The sequence below is a fragment of the Antennarius striatus genome, chromosome 2 (genome assembly GCF_040054535.1).
Source record: "Antennarius striatus isolate MH-2024 chromosome 2, ASM4005453v1, whole genome shotgun sequence".
Taxonomy (NCBI): domain Eukaryota; kingdom Metazoa; phylum Chordata; class Actinopteri; order Lophiiformes; family Antennariidae; genus Antennarius; species Antennarius striatus.
Window position 1 is genome coordinate 24711721 of NC_090777.1, and position 22666 is coordinate 24734386.

The 22666-nt window shown below is 43.8% G+C and overlaps 1 protein-coding gene across 5 annotated transcripts in view; it reads right to left on the reverse strand.

Annotated features, from left to right (window-relative positions):
* The window catches only part of magi3a (membrane associated guanylate kinase, WW and PDZ domain containing 3a), an 80792-nt gene that overhangs the window by 7810 nt on the left and 50316 nt on the right, over nucleotides 1-22666 (reverse strand). For 2 of the 5 annotated variants that reach the window (XM_068306746.1, XM_068306717.1), the window contains exons 3-14: nucleotides 22368-22487; nucleotides 16485-16691; nucleotides 13988-14150; nucleotides 13110-13189; nucleotides 12084-12141; nucleotides 10438-10544; nucleotides 6274-6471; nucleotides 4484-5113; nucleotides 2970-3001; nucleotides 2487-2772; nucleotides 2073-2167; nucleotides 1281-1473 (exon numbers count right to left, since the gene is read on the reverse strand). In XM_068306746.1, the coding sequence (XP_068162847.1) occupies nucleotides 1281-1473; nucleotides 2073-2167; nucleotides 2487-2772; nucleotides 2970-3001; nucleotides 4484-5113; nucleotides 6274-6471; nucleotides 10438-10544; nucleotides 12084-12141; nucleotides 13110-13189; nucleotides 13988-14150; nucleotides 16485-16691; nucleotides 22368-22487 (2169 nt within the window). Of the gene's footprint in view, nucleotides 1-1280; nucleotides 1474-2072; nucleotides 2168-2486; nucleotides 2773-2969; nucleotides 3002-4483; nucleotides 5114-6273; nucleotides 6475-10437; nucleotides 10545-12083; nucleotides 12142-13109; nucleotides 13190-13987; nucleotides 14151-16484; nucleotides 16692-22367; nucleotides 22488-22666 lie in introns of all 5 variants that reach the window. The other 3 variants (XM_068306728.1, XM_068306709.1, XM_068306737.1) reach the window with 2 other exon arrangements.

Below are 22666 nucleotides of genomic sequence, written 5' to 3' on the forward strand. Positions count from 1 at the left end.
CTACATGCAGCAGGCACCCTCCCCCTCTCCCCCCCCAGTCCTTTGAGATGTAAATTAACTCTCCAGCTGATCTAATCTTCCATATCCTTCACACAAAAGATAAACACACGCCAAACAACCGACGGATGTTTGGTGTGAGACGCTGACAAGTGAAGATTTTAGTCATTTGCATTTGATTAAGCGTTTGCACATTCCATACAGGATGTATATAGTACAGGTAGTCTTCAGCATATGAACATTTGACTTTTTGATTCTCTATTGATTTTAACAGTCTATTATTTGTGGTAGACAGACGTGAACTCAGGTGAAACGACATAACTTAGGGATCATTATTTTTCCGTGTTTTTTTAAACTGATTCCTTTTGTGTTGTTTTTTTTTTTTTTACTGCCTGTGGGTCTGAAAGAATTTCATCTGTGCTGTATGCCGTGCATATATGGTACATTTGACAATAAAGTTGACTTGACATGACATAATCGAGAATGACTTAACCTGAAATACAGGTGCAGCTAGTTTCAAGTTATTTGTTGCTTTTATGGTGCCAGGCTGTACCTCTACAGCTAATGCTGAACTCTGAATGTTTTGCTAGTTGATGTTAACTATTGGTCAAGTTAATTGAGAAAGGTAATGGGAATAAAAGAGTAATCAAACAAAGTCAGAGTTTTGATGACAAGAAAGTGACATTAGTGTGTCATTCATGTAAGTGTGGTGAAAAACCTCAGTGGATTAAAGCTTGAGGAGAAAATTCATCCAGAAGAGGTAGAGATGCAAAAGTTACATTACAGTACTACAGTATTTTATTTATTACGTGTCGTTTTTCGACCCGTTATTGATCCTAGTACGTCTTAGTACTTTGATATTTAGAGTAGTAGTGACATTTAAATGACCTCAAATTGTGATTATAGATTGAAATTTAATAAATAAGGACAATTCAACTTACAAGCAACCTCTTGGAACTAATAGTGTTCGTATGTTGAGGACTACATGTATATAGTGTATATATGTATTACATAGCATATATTATAAGTATTTATTTTCTTTTCAGGAACATGTCTTTGTAAACTAACCCACTAAAATTCCTTTTTTGGACATTTCTTTAGATTCATCCACAAGGAAGTCAACCAGAGCGAATTTAAAGGATTAAAAGGGAGAAATCCCAGATCAAAGCTTTAGCTCAGAGGTCCTCCTCCGGCAGACTAATCTGAACAAGACCGCGTCTTAAAAGTGCCGAGTGCTCACAGAAATGAAAAAAAAAAAGATGAATATTCAAGGCCAGGCCCACCTGACTGCGTCACTTTCCTGCGAACCGTCAGCATCACTTGGCCGTTCCGGGCGGCGTTGGTCATCAGCTCCAGAACTTGTTTGTGGGATTTGCTCTTGACCGGAACGCCGTCTATGCAGAGGAGCTCATCCCCCGCCCGCAGGCGCCCGTCCTTCTCAGCCGCACCAAGTGGCACGATGGCACCGATGTACACCTGAGGAAGCAGCGAGGATTGAGAGAGAAATGGCCACAAGGTTCAGCTTGGCATTACGACTAATGGAAATTCACTATTCTGCTTCTAGCCTTTGACACTTCCTGTGAACAAATAGATATCTACTGTCTATTTTGATCAAGTTCCCCATTCTCAAATATTCTTCTGGCTCCACAGGGGATGAAAATATCTAGCATGTTCACAAAATGTCATACAGATTTTCAAAAATTGAAGAAAAAAAAGTTTCAGTACTTTTTGCATGATTAGTGGCAACGTTAAATTGTTTATTATGCAAAGTTAGTAGAAATTGATGGATCTCATGGACTCCATCACCGTTCCCTCATCTAGAGCTGCTTGTCCCTGGAGTCCATCCCAGCTGACGCTGGTGACAGCTATCGGACACGTGTGTTTGTGGGAGGAAGCCGGAGGGTTCCCACGCTGACAGGGGGGAGAACACACGTCTCTCACACTCGCAGTCGTCCTCAGGGAAATATGTGTTCCAGTTTTGGTGCTATGTTACTAACAAGCTAATAACCTCCTTGTTGAAATAGAATTTTTCTTAGTCTGTTTAGTGTGCTTGTCGCCGTTGGGGTGTCACCCACCGGCTGATCCTGCCCTTCTCCTCCGAGGACTCTGAAGCCAAAGCCCGACTCCTGGTTCCTCCTGATGTAAACGTCCAGATCTTTAGTATTAGGAGCTGCAGAGTGAAGAGGAGGAGAGAGGAGGCTTCTCATTCAAAACAGCCACCAAAGACACATGGATTATGCTGCTTGTGTGTTGTGTGTCGTTCAGTGTGTGGGTGTGTGTTTTACAAAGCAGATCTAAGCCAAGGCCAGGATTTCTGAAAGTATTTCAGATCAAGAAATAATGAAACTAAAATACTTTGAATTTTAAATAGAAGAGCTTTAGGCTTTACGTCAAATAAAAATACTAAATTATTTAATTTAGCAATTATTGAATGGAGAAAAGTGGGTGACTATTGGGGGGGGGCTGAAACAGTCAAACATCACACTTACGTTTGCTGTCCAAAAAGGCCTTGGACTTGAGGTAGAGCTCCGACGCGTCTGGTTTGGGTGAAGACGAGCGCAGGACGTTGGCGTGGAAAGACGTCGGATTGGAGGCCGACTCTGGAGGCTGACTGATGGTTTCTGTGCTGCCAATCATCTCCTGACGCTGTGGATGCCCGGTGGGCTGGGCGCTGGGAGGGGGTAGCTGCTGAGATGCAGGGTGGTGCGCCGGTTGAGGAGCGGGCTGGGATGCATTCTGGGAGACGGGAGCTGTGCACTGCGACGGCAAAACAAGCTGAGCCAATGAAAATGTAAATATACTGAATCATGAAGCCACCAACAGCTTCCGTGCTGACTGGTGCTTATGGGTAACCATGAGAGAGCTCAAACCTCTTTTCTTTAATAATTAAAAAGTTATATCTTTAGAACGGGCTTTGGTCTCATTCAACAAAAAATGAATGAATAAATAAAATACAACAACAGTCTACTTACCGGTTTTAGTGATTTCACAGGAGAAGTCTGACCTGTAAGCAGAAAGTCCATATTTAAGTAGATATAAAACAATTCATTCAGTATTCAGTAACACTACAAGAAGCCTCCACACAGACTACTTTCATTCTGCCACTTGTCTTCAGAGGAGAGACATTCATTCCCACATCAACAAGAGACAATTTAAGGCTCATTTCTTCTACCCTGCCCTCTCAATCAGTGAATCACAGTTTAATCAACCAGTAGGGGGCAGTATAATCCAGCAGCAGTGATAGTTTATGCCTCACCCTGTGATGGGACAGGTAGAGGTGACCCTGGCCACGACAAACATGCACAGCTGGTTTAGGGTTGGAACAAGCTGCACACCTTCAAAAGGATTTTGAAAGGCATCACCGCAATTAAAATCAATCAATCCGGCATTTAATGAAGCAGAACCTTGAGAAATTGGTTTGTAATGTGTTTTTGATTGATTCCTTTTCAAATATTACAGCGGACTTTATCTTCACAGTCATATCTTAAGGCACTGGGTGCAGTAAATACTCCACTGGGACGGTGGGACATATCGAATTTCCAGACTTAATGCAGATTGTGCGAAAGAGCCAAATCATTTCCTGTTTCATCATCTGTCATCAGAAGAGCCCCTGGGTGGCATTAAATCTCATCTGTTCCAAGTGTGTGGGTGACCCCTGTGACGCACCGTTCATTTTTGTCCTGCAGAGCTGACCTCCTGCTCCTTTTTAACATCTAATACACACACACACACACATACACACCTCGGGAAGGCATAAAAGACTCTGCTTAAAGTTGTCAGCAGCACATCAGAGGACGAACCCCTGGAGCTCAGAACCCTTCTGAGTTTATCTGCTGTGTTGGTGAAACACTGGTCTCTCCAATCTAGGCTGCTGCAATGCAGTACAGGCTAACGGCACTGGCCCTTCAAATCAGTGAAAGCTTGAAGGAAGAAGGACACTGATTACCCACCATGCTCCGGATCTCCTCCTTTTTGCCTTCTTAGCACAACTCACCATGTGACTAAGCATGACTCCCCCCCCCCTTTGGGAAGGTGCACAGTGGATGAGGAAGAATAGAGGAACGGTTTTAATTCAACATTTGTAGAATTTGTATCTGAACAGTGGTGACAGAGAACACAATCCATCCTGTTATTGATCGATTAAACGCTGGACATGTGACGTTGATTCCTGCCTTGGCTATGCAGGTCTTTGTCAGCGCCCCTCTAACCATAACGCTGCATCCCTTAAACAAATTCATCCACAATGCAGAGGGTGGGATTCCCACCTGTGATGTTCATTCAGTGCTTTCTTTGCAAAAAAGTGACAGACGTTCCATCACTGACGTAAATCTTTACATTTCAGAAGTCTGGGTCCAAAGCATCGCTCTATCTGCAGGCGCCAACACCTGTTTGTTGTTTGAACAGTAACCTGAGGACGCTGCAGACAACATGTCACAGCGACAGCCTCCTAACCCCGCCAGCTGTGGTGTCAGGAATGTGAACTCACCTCCTCGAAGCACCAGCACGTTGACCTCGCTTCCTACAGGTAGGTCTTTCAGGATGTCCACCACCTGGGAGTGGCTCAGCGTCTGCACGTTCTGTCTGTTGATCTCTTTGATAACGTCGCCCTTCAACAAGCCGCGGCACCACTGGGCGTCCAGGATCATCTTCACCTTCTGGCCCAAGGGGCAGTCGGCGATGGCGAAGCCGAAACCTCCAGGACCTTTTACCAGAGGCACGCTCACCAGCTCGGGTTGTAACAGAGTGGGGTCAGGGCCTTCTTGGGTGGGAACGTGAGGGTGGTGGTGGTGGTGGTGGTGCGATTGAGGGTGAGGGTGATGGCGGCCTCCATTGGTCATAGGCAGTACTGCAGCAGTCTTCCTGGAGAGAGTTCCTCCATCTGGGACCGTGTAGGCGTCCTGTGGGGTGGAGGTCGAAGGGGAAGGGGAGGTGTCCTTGGAGGTGCTGAGGCCACCAGACGCCTCCTCGCTGCTGCTGGAGTCCTCTGGCAAGGGGTAACCCCGACACAACACCATGTCCACGTACTGGTTGACCGGGATGGACTGGAACATCTGCACCACGTCGGCGTGAGTCTTCCCCAGGACGTTTGTCCGATTTATATCCACGATTACGTCGCCTAAAAGAACAACAAGATTGGTTGTTATGAGTGTCTCTTTGTCTTCTGTGTAGCCTTGCAATGCATGGCGTCTCTTCCGGGGTGTATCGCGCCTCTTGCCCGTCGCAAGACGAGATGATCGTAATAGTCTAGTCTTCAAGAAGATGAATAAATGAGGACAAAGTGTCTGAATCTGTCAGCAGGGACGACCACAAAGAAACAGACTTTGTCTGATGCTGTCACCACAATAAGTGACGATAATTAATTAGCTGGACAGTTTAAAGAGAATCTGCATCTACTTCTCCTGCTCAGTGTAATATGTTAAGTGAGAGGTTAACCCCGACATGCCGTTCTCTTCTGTCTGCAAGTGGGGGGGGGGGCTCTCAATGCTTAATGCGTCTCTAATAACTCTGCCTGTAAAGGTTATAGTAAATTAAGCATATTTAAACACTTGGCTTTAGAAAACGTATCGTCATAAAGGCATAAACGCAAAAGGAGGCTCCATCTACTTTTTACAGTTCACTGCTCCCTGTTATAACCAAATGATTGATTGATTTCTTTGGGATTGATCATTTAATCATCTTGGAGAAAATGAATATTGGAAATATACTGTCCAAAGTTGTTTAAATCAATCAACTGGATTTTTAAAAAGTTTCTGGAAGACGTTTCGCTGTTTCGTTGAAACCAGTCTAGCTCCTCATCAATGGTTGTTGGGGGTGCTAGGGGGTGTCAAAGGGGGGTCGTTGAAATCGACAACACCAGCCACAATCAGAACTGAAGAAGCCTCTTGGATGAAAGGCGAAACGTCTTCAAGAAACTTTCCTTAAGTCCAGCTTTGGATAACCATGACCTGGATAACTGAGAACCTACACAGACAACGAAATATACTCTTTTTTTCCCCACTTTCTGATTATAAGCTGAATGAAGATGTAAAAGTGTTTAATGCAATCAATATTGATGTAAAGTGTCCTGAGGCTCTTTGCTACGAGTTATTTTAATTGATATACACTTACATATCTAACACATCAAATGATTCCTCTTTTTAGACCTGCTCCTGTGATGCCATCTATGAACCTGTTTTCTGTGTGTCTGTTTCTGAATGGTGACCCTACATACAACACTAGTGTCTCCAGAACCCATTCAGAGGCCAAGCAGGGAGTGTCTACTATGGGGAAGGTTACCCGATGCGATCTTGTTGTCGTGTGCAGCAGGTCCGTCTGGAAGAACGTTTTTGACCTGAAGAAACTCGTCAGGCCGGTCTCCTCCAATGATGGTGAACCCAAAGCCCTGGGGGCTTTTCCTGAGCGCCGTCTGAAGGATGGTTCCCTGCAGCTGAGATGGATCTCGCGTGAAGCCCCGACCACCCCGACCAGGCTCGTCTGCTGGAGGGAAGTGGGAGAAAGAAGAGGTGTGAGAATGACAAGTGGTAATTTAAGGTGAAACGGGTAAAACATCTCCAACAGCCTAATTACTTTAATTACACAGTACTAAACAGCTTCTGTTTACCTACTTAAATGTGTTAGAAAGTTCATCTCTGGAGAGAGAAATAAGAGTCAGCTGTTCAAATAACTCTAAAATGCAATAAAGAGCACGATTATTCTAAAGAGCAGCGCATCTTTAAAGTTCACGGGATGACGTGCCACGACTGTCTATGTGACGTGTGAGCATTTACTACAAGTTCAAATTAGCAACTTAAAATATTGCTCAGGAGTGCTACCTGTTTACCTGCTACCTGTGCTAAACTTTTCATGGAATGATGAACAAAAACCAGAAACTTTCTGAATTTTAACAGGAACAAAAACGTAACAAAAAACTTTATATTATTTAATGTTCTGGAACAGAATCGGTTATTTAAAATAATAGTAACCAGTTAATACTTTTTTACACAGAGACACAGACAACCATTTACGCACACACACACTCCGGCCAATTAATCTGAAGCGCATATTTTTAGAGGTGGGAGGAAGCCGGAGTACCCGGACAGAACCCACGCAGACTCCCGATCTCGATTATCTGTACTATATATTCATAACAGGTCAACACTGCAGGCTGTCAATCTGAAAAAAAAATTGATTTAGACATTAACTTATTGACTGAAGCCATTTTCAAAGAGTTCTCTAGATTCTGCTTTGAAACTTTGAAATTTTGCCACAGATTCTCCGTCTCCCTCTGATTCTCCATCCTCTGTTCCATAACTGGATCAGTGCTGTTGTCCTGTTTACTGTAGGGACATAACTACAGTATTTAAACTAATTGCCTTCATTGCCAATTTAAAAGTCTTAAAGCTACCTACCTATGTATATTTACAAGGAATTTATTAACCGGTTCGGGAACACATTTTTTTGTTCTAACTGGTTCAGGAACATCAATTCATGGATGGAATGTAAAACCGGAAACGTTATAACTCTGTTTGGAACGAACTGATGGGACAAAAATTCTGGTTCAAATCATGGCGACATCCACATGGCAACAATGGGTTTGCCATTGTGTCATTTACTGTTGTTAATTCCACAAATACTCTCAACAACACACACACGCACACTTATTTGCAGGTGTACTTGCTAATAAATATTCAACTATTGCAAAATGTCTTTTCAACTGGTTCTTTTCACTGCGGTGATAAACCCATCCTGACACTTTTCAGGTAAACAGTTCATTGTAAATTCCCTTTGTGTCATCTGCAGCGTCTGTAAATAGGCCAACGTTTGTGAAGACAGGCAAAGACTTGACTAGAGAGTGTGTGTGTGTGCAGTTACGTGACAACAAGAGCAGCAGAAGCGTTGGAAAGCAAGAGAAATGAAAAGTTTAAAGCTGAAGTGAAGCTGAACTAAAGCCCAGCTCACCGTTTCCTGTACATCATGCCTATCAGACTGAGAGTTATGGTCTTTTTTCTCTGGCAGTTCCCACACTGATTGATGCTGGGACCGATACAAGCCCCCCAATGCTTCCCCCCCGTGCCTCTGTCATCCTCAGTGTCATGTGATCCGATTTGCATAATTGCTATGCAATCGGTTGACAAACGTGACAAATCTGAAGATATAAAAAAACGATTACGCATGACATTCCAATGACAGATTTGTAAGAGACCCTGGGTGTGTAAATAAATGTAACGTCACTGCATGCATGTTAAAATCAGTCGGATATCATCGTCTGAATATATATGACACACAACCTCATGGAGAGGGTGCGTGTCATATATATTCATTCATTCATAGTCATTACCAGCTTCTTCCGCTGTCGGGGATCGTGGTTAAGCTCAGTGAACTGGGGGTGTGAGGCAGGGGACACTCTAGGTGTATATTAGAGCAATTTTATATTCCTTTTTTTCCCCCCACAGTGCTTTGTGTTCTGCATCCTGATTGGCTGTCTATTGTCAATCTCCACCGTGCTGCGCCTCGCCAAATTTACATAAATCTTTGATCGCTAGTGAACGATCTGAAGTGCTGGACTGTGTGTTTACAGGTTTCCTCCCAAATAAAATCCACAATGTTGACAAAGCGTTCTGCGCTGTCAAAAGCACCCAAAAGGCATGAATTAAATTAACTTAAATTTGTTAGTTCTGAACTCCATCATTATTATTTATGGGAAAATGTTTCATTTTTATTTCTCAAACAAATGTTTGGGCCTGAAAACAGGTATTGCTTTCATGCTATAATACTGGACTTAGTTTTCTATTGAAGTTTGAACATTGAGGGTGTTTAAACAAGAGAGAAAAGTATGAAAATGTTCATGTCTGTCTGAGAAAAGTGCACAATGTGTGTAAGGAGGGGTTTTACAGCCTTAAAACATCTAAAAGTCAAAAAAATAAACCTGATTACTTCATGGATTTTGCCTATTGCTGGTTATTTTTAGAACGAATGACAGTGGACCACAGCAAAGGGGGGGGGGGGGGGGGTTACACACTATGGCTGATACAGGGTTCTGATGAAGCAGCAGGGGGACAAAGGGACAGCTTGTATTCTCTGGGGTGAAGTGATTATAAGAAACGTTGGGCAGGATTGTCAGTGCTGTAATTATGGCCGAGCACAGTGCTGCGCTTCGCTCCTGCGCTCTGAGGCATCGTCACCGAGGTCAGGCTAGCCATCCTTGTCATAACAGTGCTTAGATGCCACCTCATGCACGTCCACACACTCGCACAAGAGCCATTAATTCTCATTAACAAGGGTGGGAAAGTGCACAAGGGGGGCAATTGGAGCTGGAGGCGGTGGCACACAGTGGTAATGCCATCCACAGACTGCAGGGAGGTTCAGCTGTGGGAGAAGTGAGGCAGACAGTTCTATCCGAGGGGCGTCTGAAGTACAGATGGAATACTAATGTGGCTACGCTTTGTGTCTGCATGCACACGACTGTAGAATAATTCTTTTTCATTTCGTGGCCAAGTTTTACCACACGGGGCTTCTGATTGACAGAGATGAGAGTGATTAGGTCGGCCGAGCGGAAGCGTTCACCACAGGTGGTAAATGATGAACAGATGACCTATTAGAAACTGAAATTACAATCATCAGACACTTTCATCCACAGTCACCTCTCTCTCCTTCTCAGTCGCTCCGCTCTCCCTCTGTTCTGAGGAGATCTTTGAACTGCTGTGAACAAGTGGTGCAAAAAGCAAATTCAAAGAGACATCAGAGTCCCCCCTATTTCATAATCTACTTGTCAAAATGAATTCCGCCGCCGAGCGAAGCGCTGCTCCATTATTCAAACTGAATATCATTGCATCAGAGGCTATGGGCTGTCAACTGTTGGAACATCTTTCAGAGACGTCTAAAGCATGAAGGAGATGATAAAAGTGCTCCGCCATTCAGAGAACACATCTAATACACCTGCTTATAAAGTCTGTTTCTTCATGGCGCCGTCGACTCTGCTGCAATTTATTGGAGGGAGGGTCACAAGAAGCATTACTAACCTGAATGGAAATGGACGCTGTCTGAAAAGGGAACAACTCACTGACTGACAGAAGTTGAGTCATCTGTTCTTGAAGTCATGAAGAACATCATGTTCATGAACTTCTTACATAGTTTGAGTCAATATTAGTAAAGGACTTCCAAAGCTCAGAGCACACAGAAGAGTTTCACCAGGTGCTCAGATTTGCAAACACAAGGTAAAGACTGTGGTCGATGGCATTAGCAACTTCAAATTTATGTCAATTTTTGTGCTGGTTACAAATTTACAGGGCCGCTAAATTATGAGAATACCTATTTCAATAGAATACATATTTCAATCTGGGCCAAAGCTTCTATCCTTTAATTTCTATGCACTCAGCATACGTAATGGAATGCTCCATCTCCCCTACTTCAATTCCAGATATCAAACCACTTCCTGTCTATATTCCAACTGGGGGGACTCACCTGAGGGTGCGGCTGCTGGTGGAGGGACTGCAGTGGGCACATCAACAGTCATCTTCTTCCTTGCCTCCATTACTGGATTCTCAAACTGGGTTTTCTGGTTTATGTGGCTGTAACAAGGGAGATAAAGACATGATAGCAACACAAGCTAGCGGAAAAGTGGTTTAATGAAGCTCCAGCCTGTTCTTGCTGGTCGCTCACCGTAATATTAGCATTCAAAGCAGTGACAAATCGGTGAACTCCTCACATCCTAAGTGACCATTTTTGCCTTTGCATTCTTCTGTGGTCCAACCTCTCTGCCTCAATGCACACAGCCTGTTCACTCTGCTCTTTACCTATAACGCTAATCTGTAATTTGACGATGAGGGTTAGGTTTCATGTATCTGGGAAAAACAGCACATCTTCCACTGTGCATGCTGTGGGATGAAAACCGCAGCTCTGAGACTTTACGAAAAGTATGAAACACGCAGATGAGTGAGAGCAGTCTCAACCTCAGAAATAAAACATTAAGAGTTCAGTGAATCCTTAGACTTTTGCAGAGACTGGATCAGTAGCGCTGCTCACATTGTTGCCACACGATCTACAAATATGAGTCAACAAAGTGCTCCATGCTCAGGAATGTGCCTTCTTTCCATATCTGAAAATAAACAGTCAGGCTAAACCAAATGAGCTGCTGTAATATGGGCAATCTCCACCAAGCTAAATATAACTAGCTGATTTGCAAGAGAGCTAGCTCATCTGTGTAATGAGCTTCAGCAGCTGTAAGTCGTGGTCATGACAGCACCTTGGGAAGAAGAGATGGATTGATGCTGCGCAGTGAATCAACCACATGCTGAAACACTGATGGTATACGCCGCATGTCTGTGTGTGCATCCAACCAAACGTTGTGCGCTGGGCTCGCGCTACGTTTGACTCATGCACACAGACGCCCTCCGCATTAAGTCTGCAGAGATAAACATTCCCCTCTCTTTCCTTCGTTCTCTTTCATTTCCTCTGCAGCCTTTGGTTCTCTGATGGCCACACCTCGTGTTTCATTTGCACGTTGGGCAAAGAATAACACTTTGTGTCATGCTGTCACGTTGCTTCGCTCGTTTGCGACTAAATTTGCCAGACAAAGACAGAGACAGCCTCTCGGTGACCCTCACATAAACAGAAGCTGTCCCCCTCCTCTGCTTGCAGGTCTTCCCCTCTTTGTCCACGGCGATTGAACCAAAATGAAAACTTGTGCCCCTGTTTACTCTTAATGGAGATGGAATTTCACCTTTGTTTTCCTCTCAGGGCCTCTAACCCGCCATTGTTTTCAATAAACATAGCTGGAACCCACCATTAGTATCTGTACCAAATTATATTATATTATATTGTACCAAAAACATTGTTTTATGTTAGAGAGGATCTGAATATAGCAACTGTTCTGGTAATTTGACATTGAAAAATTTAGAAAATGTTTAAACAGAAATAAATTTGTGTTACATCCTCGCATCAAACTAATGTCAATTTTTTTGAATTTCAAAGTATTTTAATTTCATTGAGTGTCCTCTTAGGTGTTAAAGGCATCACCTTTACAGCTTTTGTACCAAGTTTAGATTCAAGCTTTCAAGCACAAGCCACAGATGTTGCTTCCCCCCCAGCGCAGGAAGAAGTTTACTCACTCTACATAGTAGGTGCCAAACTGTGGGTCCTCGATCTTCTCCCAGCCGTAGGGCAGCTCTGGGGGAAGAACGGACAGCATTAGTTTAAAGTACCGCTCAGGCACGACATGGACAACAGAACGCCTGCAGTCAGGCACAGTGGGTTTAAGTACTAGTACACAACAAATGGTCTGCTTTCTGTGTCCCTGTATGTTTACGCCTTAATATGTATTGTACGGGAGGTGAGGAGAGGAGGAGCAAATGCTGAGTTATTATGCAGTCTCCTTGTAAAGTAATTCCCTTTGGTCTCCTACAGGGTACAACATCTTGGGTTTGTGGTGCTGTGTGAAAAACCCATGCAGTGCAGAAGAGATCTTAACGCAAGAGGGGCTGTAGAAAATTGCCTTTTGAGAGATGCTGCACTGATGAGCTCACTGCATGCGTCCCAGAAGCCATCAGGAGGAGAGGGGTAGGCTGGAGACCAGGAGTTTGTGCTGTGTCACGGGCATCGCCATGACCGGGTCTGCTCAGTTGTCGAATTGCCGTCTGTTAGCCAGCATCCTCTTCAAAGAGGCAGTGATTTGGATTGTGCATAAACTGCTCAGTGCAGCAGGGAGATGGGAGGAAGTATAAGTGTGGGATGGGAGACAGTGTAAACTCCCATTTCCACTGCACACTAGTGGCTCCACTCATTCCATTTGTTTGTGTTACTATTAGGTAACCTCATGGTACTATTTCTTCAGTACTGCCTCCAGTGATGTACGAAAAAGTCACACAAAGTATGAGACACCAGTGACTGGGAAATACTTGGCATAAATGGAATATCCTGAACAGCACAAATCAATGGCTACAACCATGGAAGCTTTGTTTAGCGTCCATCTACCCTGATGGGGAACGATCCCAGACAGACCAACAGAAAAGCACCTGAAATTTTGGAATTTGCCCCTGTGGGACTAATAAAGGAATATCTTACCATGGCAGTCGGATCGAATAAAGAAGGTACTATGTAGAGGAAATCGGGCTTAGCTACAATGAGGAATGTCTTACCTCCTTCCTCACATTTCTCCGGAGGCTTGGCCTTTTTGGCGAGGCGGGGGTCCAACCACGTTGTGGTTTTGCTGTTGTGACTGAAGTACAAACAGGAGCCAGAGCTTAGGTGTGGTAAAAATGTTCAAAATATGTTGTTAACTCAGCAATTAGCACCGGCAACTATCAGGAGACATCTCAACTGAAAAACAGAAAATGTGGCCAAGTTCTAATCTCCTGGGATCAAACTGCTTATTCAAGCAACTTTTGAGATATCACTATGATGTTTTGCAAGCGTCAGAGAATCTTTGAGGTAAATGAAAGGCAGGAAAGCCTGCACAAGGTAAAGAAGGAGGAAAACAGGAATGCAATAGATAACAAAGAGTGACCAGCTGCACAGATCATAAAGAGCAAGCACTGAGGGAACGTGGCGAGGTTGGGGCGCCTCATTTGCCCTGTAATATCGCTGGCTGGCACGATGAGCTATTGACTTAGTAGTGAGCAACGGCACCTGGCTCTGTGAAGCGCTTCGGCATTGACTGCCTGCCACGCTAACAGGCAGGTAAACAATGAGGGCCTGCTGCTTTTAGCACCACCAACAAAACCGATATCAAACACAGGGGAAATAAAAGCTTAAACGGGAAAAAAAACATCTGCTATTGCTGAGCCTACATATAACTTCAACGCACAACACCTTGTTGCATGAAGAAAGATGAGTGTGCAGTAGAGAACACTCTCTCATCCCTCATGTCAGGTTCAAACACCTCACTTTATTTTACTTACTTTGGTAGTATAAACAAATTGGGAAAGGGCTGGGAATAAGAATACCGCAATGCTGTAATGGGGAAAATAATGGGAATAAAAGAATACAAGTAGGTAGTAGAAGTGACAATACTTACTCTATGAAATAAACCATTCCAGTCTCCGTGTAAGCCATCTCCCAGTTTTTCGGCAAGGGCTCCTGATTATCATCTTGAGAGTTCCATGCACGCAAGTCCATCGCCGCGGCTGACTGGTTGTAGCTGGGTACCGTCTTCCTCCACTCCGCCTTGTCCTTATGGTCTGTGATCCGGCATGGCAAGAGGGACACGGGCATGGAGACAGAAAGAGGAATGGGATGGGAGTAGGGGTATGGGAGATGGTAGAAGGAGAAGGAGACGGGAGGTGAGTGCATGGCGCCATTGGAGCTCCTCTGGGCTCCTTGCATGTCTCCCTACTCCTGCTGCTCCTGCTGATTGAGCTGATCTTCCCCCTGTACACTGTGTGGACGCTCGCATCCACTGGAGAGGACGGGGAGTAGAGAGCGAGAGAGTGAGAGAGCACGCAGAGAGATGACGGAAGTGCAGCGATTGCCATAGGATTTGCATGACAGCAGCGACTGACTGGGAACTGCCTCCCAGGCAAGGGCAGAGCTGACCAACGCCTGAACCCAGCCTTGAATGCCACATCGCAGCTCTGCGAGCGACACACAAGCGGCTGCATGTATTTGCCTAATCTTGATGTGTGAGCGCGGGTGTGTGTGTGTGTGTGTGTGAGGCTCTTATATGCAGGTTTTTATCTGGCTGTGTATGACCTAGCTTTATCATAGCTCGTTCTGTTTGGCTGGGTTATTGAACGGCAGGGATGGAAAGTGACAGCTGTTGAATGGGAGAAGCCAAGAGATTTTGGTGCTGAAATCAGGGACTCCCTCTTCATCATGGAACCAAGAGGGTTTTGCTGCATTTACAAAATCAGAATTGATGACTGCATACAGGCATTTGCTCAAGGCCACGGCAGCTTTCAGCCCTCAGAAAGAAAGGAAGTACACTGGGCTGTTGTAGACGGGGGCATTTGCTGTTGATGAGAATGTTAAAAAGACTCAAAAGGAAAATGTCTGTTAGCAGTAATGCATGACGATTATTAAATTACCTTCAAGGCATGGTAATACATCTTCTGCCATTCCCTTTATTGTGCGTACTCCCCACTTAAACAACGCAGTCCTTCCACATGCTGTCAAAGGTAAAATATACTGCACAGACAACTCATAAACTACACAATTAGGAGTGACATCCTTCTATAATTAGAGTTTTTTTTTCTCCGTGGCTGTGCTGCACGCCGTTCTCACAAAGATGACGAATCCCTGACAGTGATTTTCTTTTGCTTTCAGATGTGAGAGGAACAGTCACCCCCCCCCCCCCTACTTCATATTTAACCACATTACAGCACATACTTCACTTACACCTGTGAATGCTGGGTATGTTAATAGATGCTCCCATTACTGGACAAGTCATCCTGAGCTGATGAGGAGGGAACATAACCTCTATCATAGCTGATTGATGGGGCCTAGGTGAAGTTAAAATGTGCATAACAATGTAAAGATAAGCAAAAAGAAGAAACTAATTACTGTGTAATTAATAAAGATTGGTTCTTCTTCTTTTCACTAATTGTTCCAAAGAATCAAAGAAATATTCTTAATGACAAAACTGGAAACGTCGTATGCAAGGATAATTAATGTTGCTGCACTCTTTTTGCACAAAGGGGTTAGTTTGGCTAACGAACCAACAACCAATCCAGGCCAGAGTATGAGGCTTGTCATAGAAACCCCAAAAAATGGCAGGCAGTTGAGGGAACCTGGACCGGCAAAGGATCAGAAGTGATTTCCTTCGAGTGGCTTGTAAATGGTGCTATTTTATATAGACAACAATTATATATCATGTTCTACGAAGAATGGAAGCAAAAGTAAAGAATTGCGTTTATCTTTTAACAAATTATTCCAAGAGAGGATGTTGATGTTGGGATGACGGTCATGAAAAGCTGTCTGAAATGTCTTTTAAAAACACATATTAACCAATCTTATTTATCAATATAATTAAATATGTTATACAACCAATTTGTTTTTCAAAATGAGAATAAGCAAATGATCACACTCTGGAATGTTCACGCTTCACATCACCAGCACACAACTTTGACAACAACCCTAACTCTACCATTGTTCGGCACTAACGCGACTGGTTCCACATTAAAGACGGTGGAGCGTTGCCTGAAACTTGGCCTGTTTTGTTTGTGCCACAAGCCGTGTGAGGACATCCTTGTGAGGGATTCAAACAAGGACAAATTCTATTGCTCCAGCTGGGGGATTGCTTCTATTGATCTCACACTCTGGAAGCCTCTTTTGATTTAGTGCTGACCTTGCATGCAGAGGAGATAATCCTAAGGATGTTTGTTCGGAGAAGAGAATGATAACGAGCAAAGAAAAAGAAAGGCATGTTGTTTTGCATGCTGGAAATATGAACCGCTGGACAAAACTAAATAAATTGAGCAAACAAAACTACTGAGGCTTTAATTGGAGGAAAATTGGTATGAAGCAAATTTGAATTATAATGAGCTGAAAGAACTGAAAACAAGAATGTCTCTCACCTCCGAGGCCGTTGGCGATGGGAGGCCTGTCCTCTTCCTCTTCTTCCTCTGGTGCGGCGCTATCCTTTCTATCCATTTTGCTGACAGAAGGGGTTCGTTTACGCTGGACCTCCGTATCAAACTCTTCATCAAACAGGACCTGATCCACCAAATCTGGCTGCACTGGACTGGGCTCAGCAGGGGGCTTTGGGGTCCCATAGTAGTTGCCTGGGACGAGCAGACAGAGATTACACAATCTCTAAATATACGCTTTAACCAAGCATGAAGAGATTTCGCCTGACTACAGTTACCTAAACATGCTCCCTACATAAGCTCGACCTTTCAACCCACATTCCAACAGCTCCAAGTGGAATCATTTACCCACCGTTCTTCAGAGAAATGGTTGATTTTGCTGAGTGCAGGAATACAAGAAGGTATCCACAGTTAACCCTAATCCTAACCAAGTACAGGGCACCGGTATGAAAGGAAAACATGTTGGTACCAGATCCAACAGAGACTGTTGGATCTGGGTAACAGATCCAACAGACATGCAAATGGTTGTTTGCATTCCTTTCAAGACAGAACAGAGTCTGGACCTTACTTACGAAGCATATCTAGTAAGTGTGGTGTTAATTGGGGTCCCATAGTAGTGGTGTAAATCATTATTTGATACCCTGCTAATTTGGAAGTTTGTTGTTTGAGTTGCATTGACAGGTAAATGATGATGTCCTTGGACAGCTGTGATCTGATTGATCAGTTACTTCTGTGGATAGTTAAAGTAAATTAGTCCTCATGGACAAATGTCTGAGAGCCAGAAATCTCGATACCCAGAGATCAAATTCTTATTTCACTCCATCAAATGAAAATCAATTTGACAATTTATTTTTTTGGTGATTTTCTGCCTCTCACTGTTAAAGTAAACTTCCACTGTTAAATTCCCTATTAGTGGGGAAAATTACCAAGTCAGTGGAAGACGAAATCATTTCTCTTCCTGCACAAGCAATGAATCCATGATAGTCAGACACCTAATGTAAAACTTAGAGGCAAATTGGTATCAATGTCATCGCTGGTATTTGTTATGGTAGTGTGGCAAATGTTCTTTGAAAACGTGTCTATTATGATCTGATGGGGATGTCATTTGTGTCCAAATTCCCCTATCCTGCAATTACTAAGACTTTAATCCAGATGATATGGATCCTCATCAAAATCTGATGGATTGTTCCTTGGACTCTGCCTCTGCTAACAAATTAGAATCTGTCCTGTTACTTGATTGCCCAAGGGAATTATTATGTGTACTCAGTAACTAAGTCCATTTCACAGTAATGAAATCCCTCATCCAGTGCAGGGAGGGCTTCAGGTTTTCATGTAACAGCGGAGACCGTATCCCTGGCAGGCTGAAACATCTGAGTGGGATAGCGAGAGGGTTTCTGAATTGATTAGATGGATTAGATTGTGTTTTATTTTGTTTGTGTTTAATGCATAAGGTTTTATGAATGTGACCATCATGAACGCCTCAGACCAAAACTTGAAATCCTGCCTCTCTGGATGTTCATTTTTGCAGCTTGGGAAGTGTGACTGCAGCATTTATGTCTAGGTAGGATGTCAAGTACTGGATGGCTCCTCTGAGTCTATCAGCTTGCCTTTGCTGTCATGTTGGCGCCTGAGGCAACAAACAGTCTTATTCTGCAGAGTGAAGCTTCATCATTCCTTAACTACAGGAGAGGGGTGACCCACTTTGTCACTCTACCTTCTCCCTCCATGCAAGAGAATAGGGAACAACAGACAGGATGCAAACTTAAAAGAGCACAAGAGGTGGGAAAGTAGTTGGGAATTAATGGCACCCAAATATAATCTACGTATGTTCTGGTTCCCAGGGGAACCAGAATCTCTTGCAGAATGTTTTGAGACGACGTTGTTTGAGTGGCTGAACACTGTCTGGTAATAGTGCAACAGGGACTAGACAGACTCTGATGAAGACAATGGAACAAAGAAGGATGTATGGGATGGAGCAGAGAAAATGTTTTTATGTCATTAAATATTTTCATGTATTTAAAGCAAACAGGACATAGATTAATTTCCTTGAAAATTTAAAGTAATAGACGATAACGGATTAAATAATTACCTCCATCTCTGTATTTTGATTTATTCATGAAATCCTTTATCAGTCATGTAATATACACAATGTATTCTAAATGAGTGCTCATCGAGGGAATTAAATCAGTAGCGGTAATTTTCTCTGTCTCTAAGAGTCGCTTAATAAAAGTAGCCTCTGGAAGTCAAGGCCAGGAGACACCCAGATGGATAGAGACGTAATTACACTGTATTAAAGAGACGCAACATGAGCAGCAGGCAACAATGAACATTAACAAGTTCATCCAGTCTGGAAGAAAGAATTCTGTCAGATGTCTTAAGACAATGATGGAATCTCAGACAGCTCTTTATTTAGTTGAGTTTGAATGTTTGAACAACTTGCTGTTTACTTTAGCATTCATAGTATTAAAAAGTCCCAAAGAACTCTGCAGACAAAGGTGAGGACAGGTGTGAACATCCTGTGGTTCTGCCTGTGTGCCCTCTAGCAAGAGGAACAATCACATGTATGCATTGCCGTGCAATAATTAGTGTGTGCAGTAATATTACTATGTGCCAGATGTCATTAATATTCCAATGCAACAAAAAAAGTCTCCCTCTTTTTTCTGATGCAACAATTCTGAATTCTGTGTTTTCTCTTATCAAAGCCACAATTAGATTTAATAATTCAAAAGACGGCAATAAACACTTGTGATGCTAATGGATAAATAATGCATAAATAAGTGACTGAACAGTTTAAGAATATCAAGGGAAGTAATAAAGAACAAGAGTGGGGCAGAAGAATCACAATAGACAAAAGATTTTCATATTTTAGGCACTTCTGCCAGAATATGTTTTTGTGTCTTCTTGGGAAGACAAACCCATGAAAGAAAAGAGTTGGCTTGGAGGGATTGAGCCGATCATCATCATCATTGGAAAAAAGCTGGACAAAAGATGGCAGTTGAGGCACAAACGATCGGCTCTGACTTCAGTCAAATAGTGAATTTGGAGCATGTAGTTTTACCGTTTCTTCATCAATGACCCACCAATGGCAGATCAGCAGAGACAGATCCAGGTGGTTCTCTAAATATAGTCATTGGAACAGCTCACCCGGTGACGTAGTCACTGATGCTACGCTCTCCAGACCATCAGATGCTCTCTACGTAACAAGAGCAAGAAGAGAGGGAACACCAGCCTGTCAGTGATGCTGATGTATGATCTAAAACAGGTCCAGTTATCAGGAAACTAACTGAAACTTGGTCCTGATGACATCACATCTCACATCACTGACTGCTCCGGAACGACTGCCTATCCTTACGGAACAAAAGGAGGAGCCACCACTAAACCTATAGCTTCCCGTGACCGTGAGAGAATTCCACAGCTGTCGATACGGGCCGTTGGGTTCAAAACGTCAGCACGCTGCAAGTCATACCGCCAGAGGAAGGATGATCATAAGGAGCACAGAATTACGATGCAATCTTCCCACGAGCTGCTCTCGGCTCAAATTTCTGACCTTTAGATTCTTCAGTGTGCGGTGCTGTCACCGCCCACTCACAAATATGTCAGCTACGAGGGCTTTTCAAGCAGTTACACAACACGCAACATGTGCACTGTTAGCTGCGACGGCCCTTTAACAAAAGAGAACCGCTGCTCAGTTCGGACGCTGGTTCACGTTGTAGGCCTGTTTCTAGAAATAAGCTAATCGCACTAAAATATTTGCTCATCTATAAGTTGGATCTTCCTTGGCTTTAGCAAAAATAACAACTCAGCGTCCTTACATCAAAGCTGCTTTTACAGACCATGTGGGGCGACATGAGGGCATTAGTTTTACACCGAAGGGACATTTTTTTAACATGCTTCCCATTAAAGAAAAAACTACACAGACACTACTGAGGCCATGTGCGTTAATGTGTGAGACACAATGTGCATGTCTCAGTGCTGATGTCAGCAGCAGCTGCTCATGTATCCCGTTTCCATCCCGTGAGAACGGGAATAAAAATGCCTGTTTCCTCCCTGTAGTTTTATCCACAGAGAGAACGAAGCAGGAATATAAAACAATAGAGTTGATTAAATTCTTCAGAGTCGCTCTGGCTGAAGGAACGACCGCTCGTGTCATCGTGATTTTACACTTTGGAATGTTTGCAAATGAGTTTCTGGTAATGCCTTCAAACACAAATAGTAACCGGAGACTCCCCCTTATGCTGTGGAAGTTTAGGAAACCCTCTCAAGGGTCTGAAGGCTGGCTCGGCGCCCCCTCCGGCTCCCCTCCTGTCCCATCCACTTTGTGTTCATCTGCTGCCAGCCGCAGTCACAGACCCCCATTAATCACTGAAGATGGGCTTCCAGGCTCTTGAGCAGTGCCCAGTTTGCCCAGGCCTTGTTACTGGCTGCCAGCACCCCAGGCGGGCACAGCCCATCTTCTTGGCACAGGGTTCAGCCCTCTTTGGCATGAATGCCCACACTTCACAAGCCAACCCTCTCAACCCTGCATCCTTTGACTCTCTGAGTTCATCTCCAGTTTTCTCATGAAGCTGATTTTCACCATCGGAATCCTTTTATCTCTTTCATTTCTTCGTCTAAACTTTGTCTCAGTCTTTTGGACTTCCTGTTCTCTTATGTTAGGAAGTGTTCAATAAAAACGCTCATTTGTTATCAATGCTGCGGAATCCAGACTTTTTTTTTTGAGTTTTGATCTTCAGCTCCCTTCCTCCTTCATGAATGATTCATGCTACTAGCTTTTTTTGCAAACTGAGGAGCAGATAATTGGATATGTCCTAATTCTCAGACTTTCAAACACAAAGTACCAAGGTATCTAGTGGTACTCCACCTGTGACACTTCTTCTATAGTCTTACAACCAACAAACTCATGTTTTGTGCTGCTCAAACTTTCCCCTCCACGTCACCAAGGGCTGAGACCACATTGCGCAAGACTTGCTTGGATTGGAGAATGAAAGGCTTTTTTTGGAAATGAAACGGACGGGTCAAAACAAATAGTATATTCCTTTCTTTAACAACAATGTCCTTCTGAAATGGCTCTCAATTACTGGCGAGCGTTACGACAACCAGTCTGTCAAACATTCATCATCTCAGATACCGTCCCCAGCAGAGCCGCACTGTGTTTTGTGAGTGAGAACTTGAGCTGTTTGTGATGTGACTGAGCCACTGGAGGTCAAAAGTCTGGGCATCACTGATTAACTTTCTGGGGCCTTCTGAATGCGTCTTAGGTCCACGTGCAGTATCAATGCATTAAACAGGGAGGGACAGAGCAGATCCATTATTCATCCTGCTCACTCGCTCACAGGTTCAGGGATGAAGGGCCAGTCTCCCAGGGGTTAATGCGTGGAAAGGGGGAACTCTAACACAGACAACAGGACGAACTTGCTATTCGCCACTAACCTCCCCTGGGGATATATTATCTTGGTTTCCTTCACATTTATGGTGGTATTTTGATGACATGTGCAATATGTTGACTTCACCTGATGACCTGCGGTGAACAGCTCAGAACTAATAACAAGAGCAAACTGGGGGATTCATCCTCAGCCAGGTCCTCAAGGCAGATGAAGACAGGACACTGCGCTCGCTTCTATTTCTGTGCTCAGATGGTTCTTCCAAACTTCCCAGGTTATTCTGTACCACCTCATTTCTTTTCACTTTTAATCTGCTGAAAGTCTGTGGCTGCTGTGAAAAAACTGAACATGGTGTACTATGAGATAGATGATGTTAACATTATTTCAAAGACAAACTTCTGTTTCGTTGATCCAATCTGTAAAATAACAAACCCTCTTTGTGTGAGGTTATTTGGTATCTGGGGTATCATAAGCTTGTGTCAACTCATACCATCGTAGGTGCCGCTCTCCAGCAGCAGTCCACTTTCTTCCAGGTCACGGAATTCACCCACACTGATGAAATTGTAGTCCACTCCAGCAACCTCCCCCTCTCTCGGCTGACGAGTGGTACCTGCCAACAACGACATGGTTAGTGAGAGGGAACACGCAAATAGTGGAATGTGCCATTCTTTAACATGGAGGTGGGTGGGCGGGGCTCAGAGGGATATGACACAAGTACAAATATGGCAGCTCAGGGGTGCATCTCTGTCTACATCATGAATAGTCAATGGAGCTGGGACCACAGAGCTA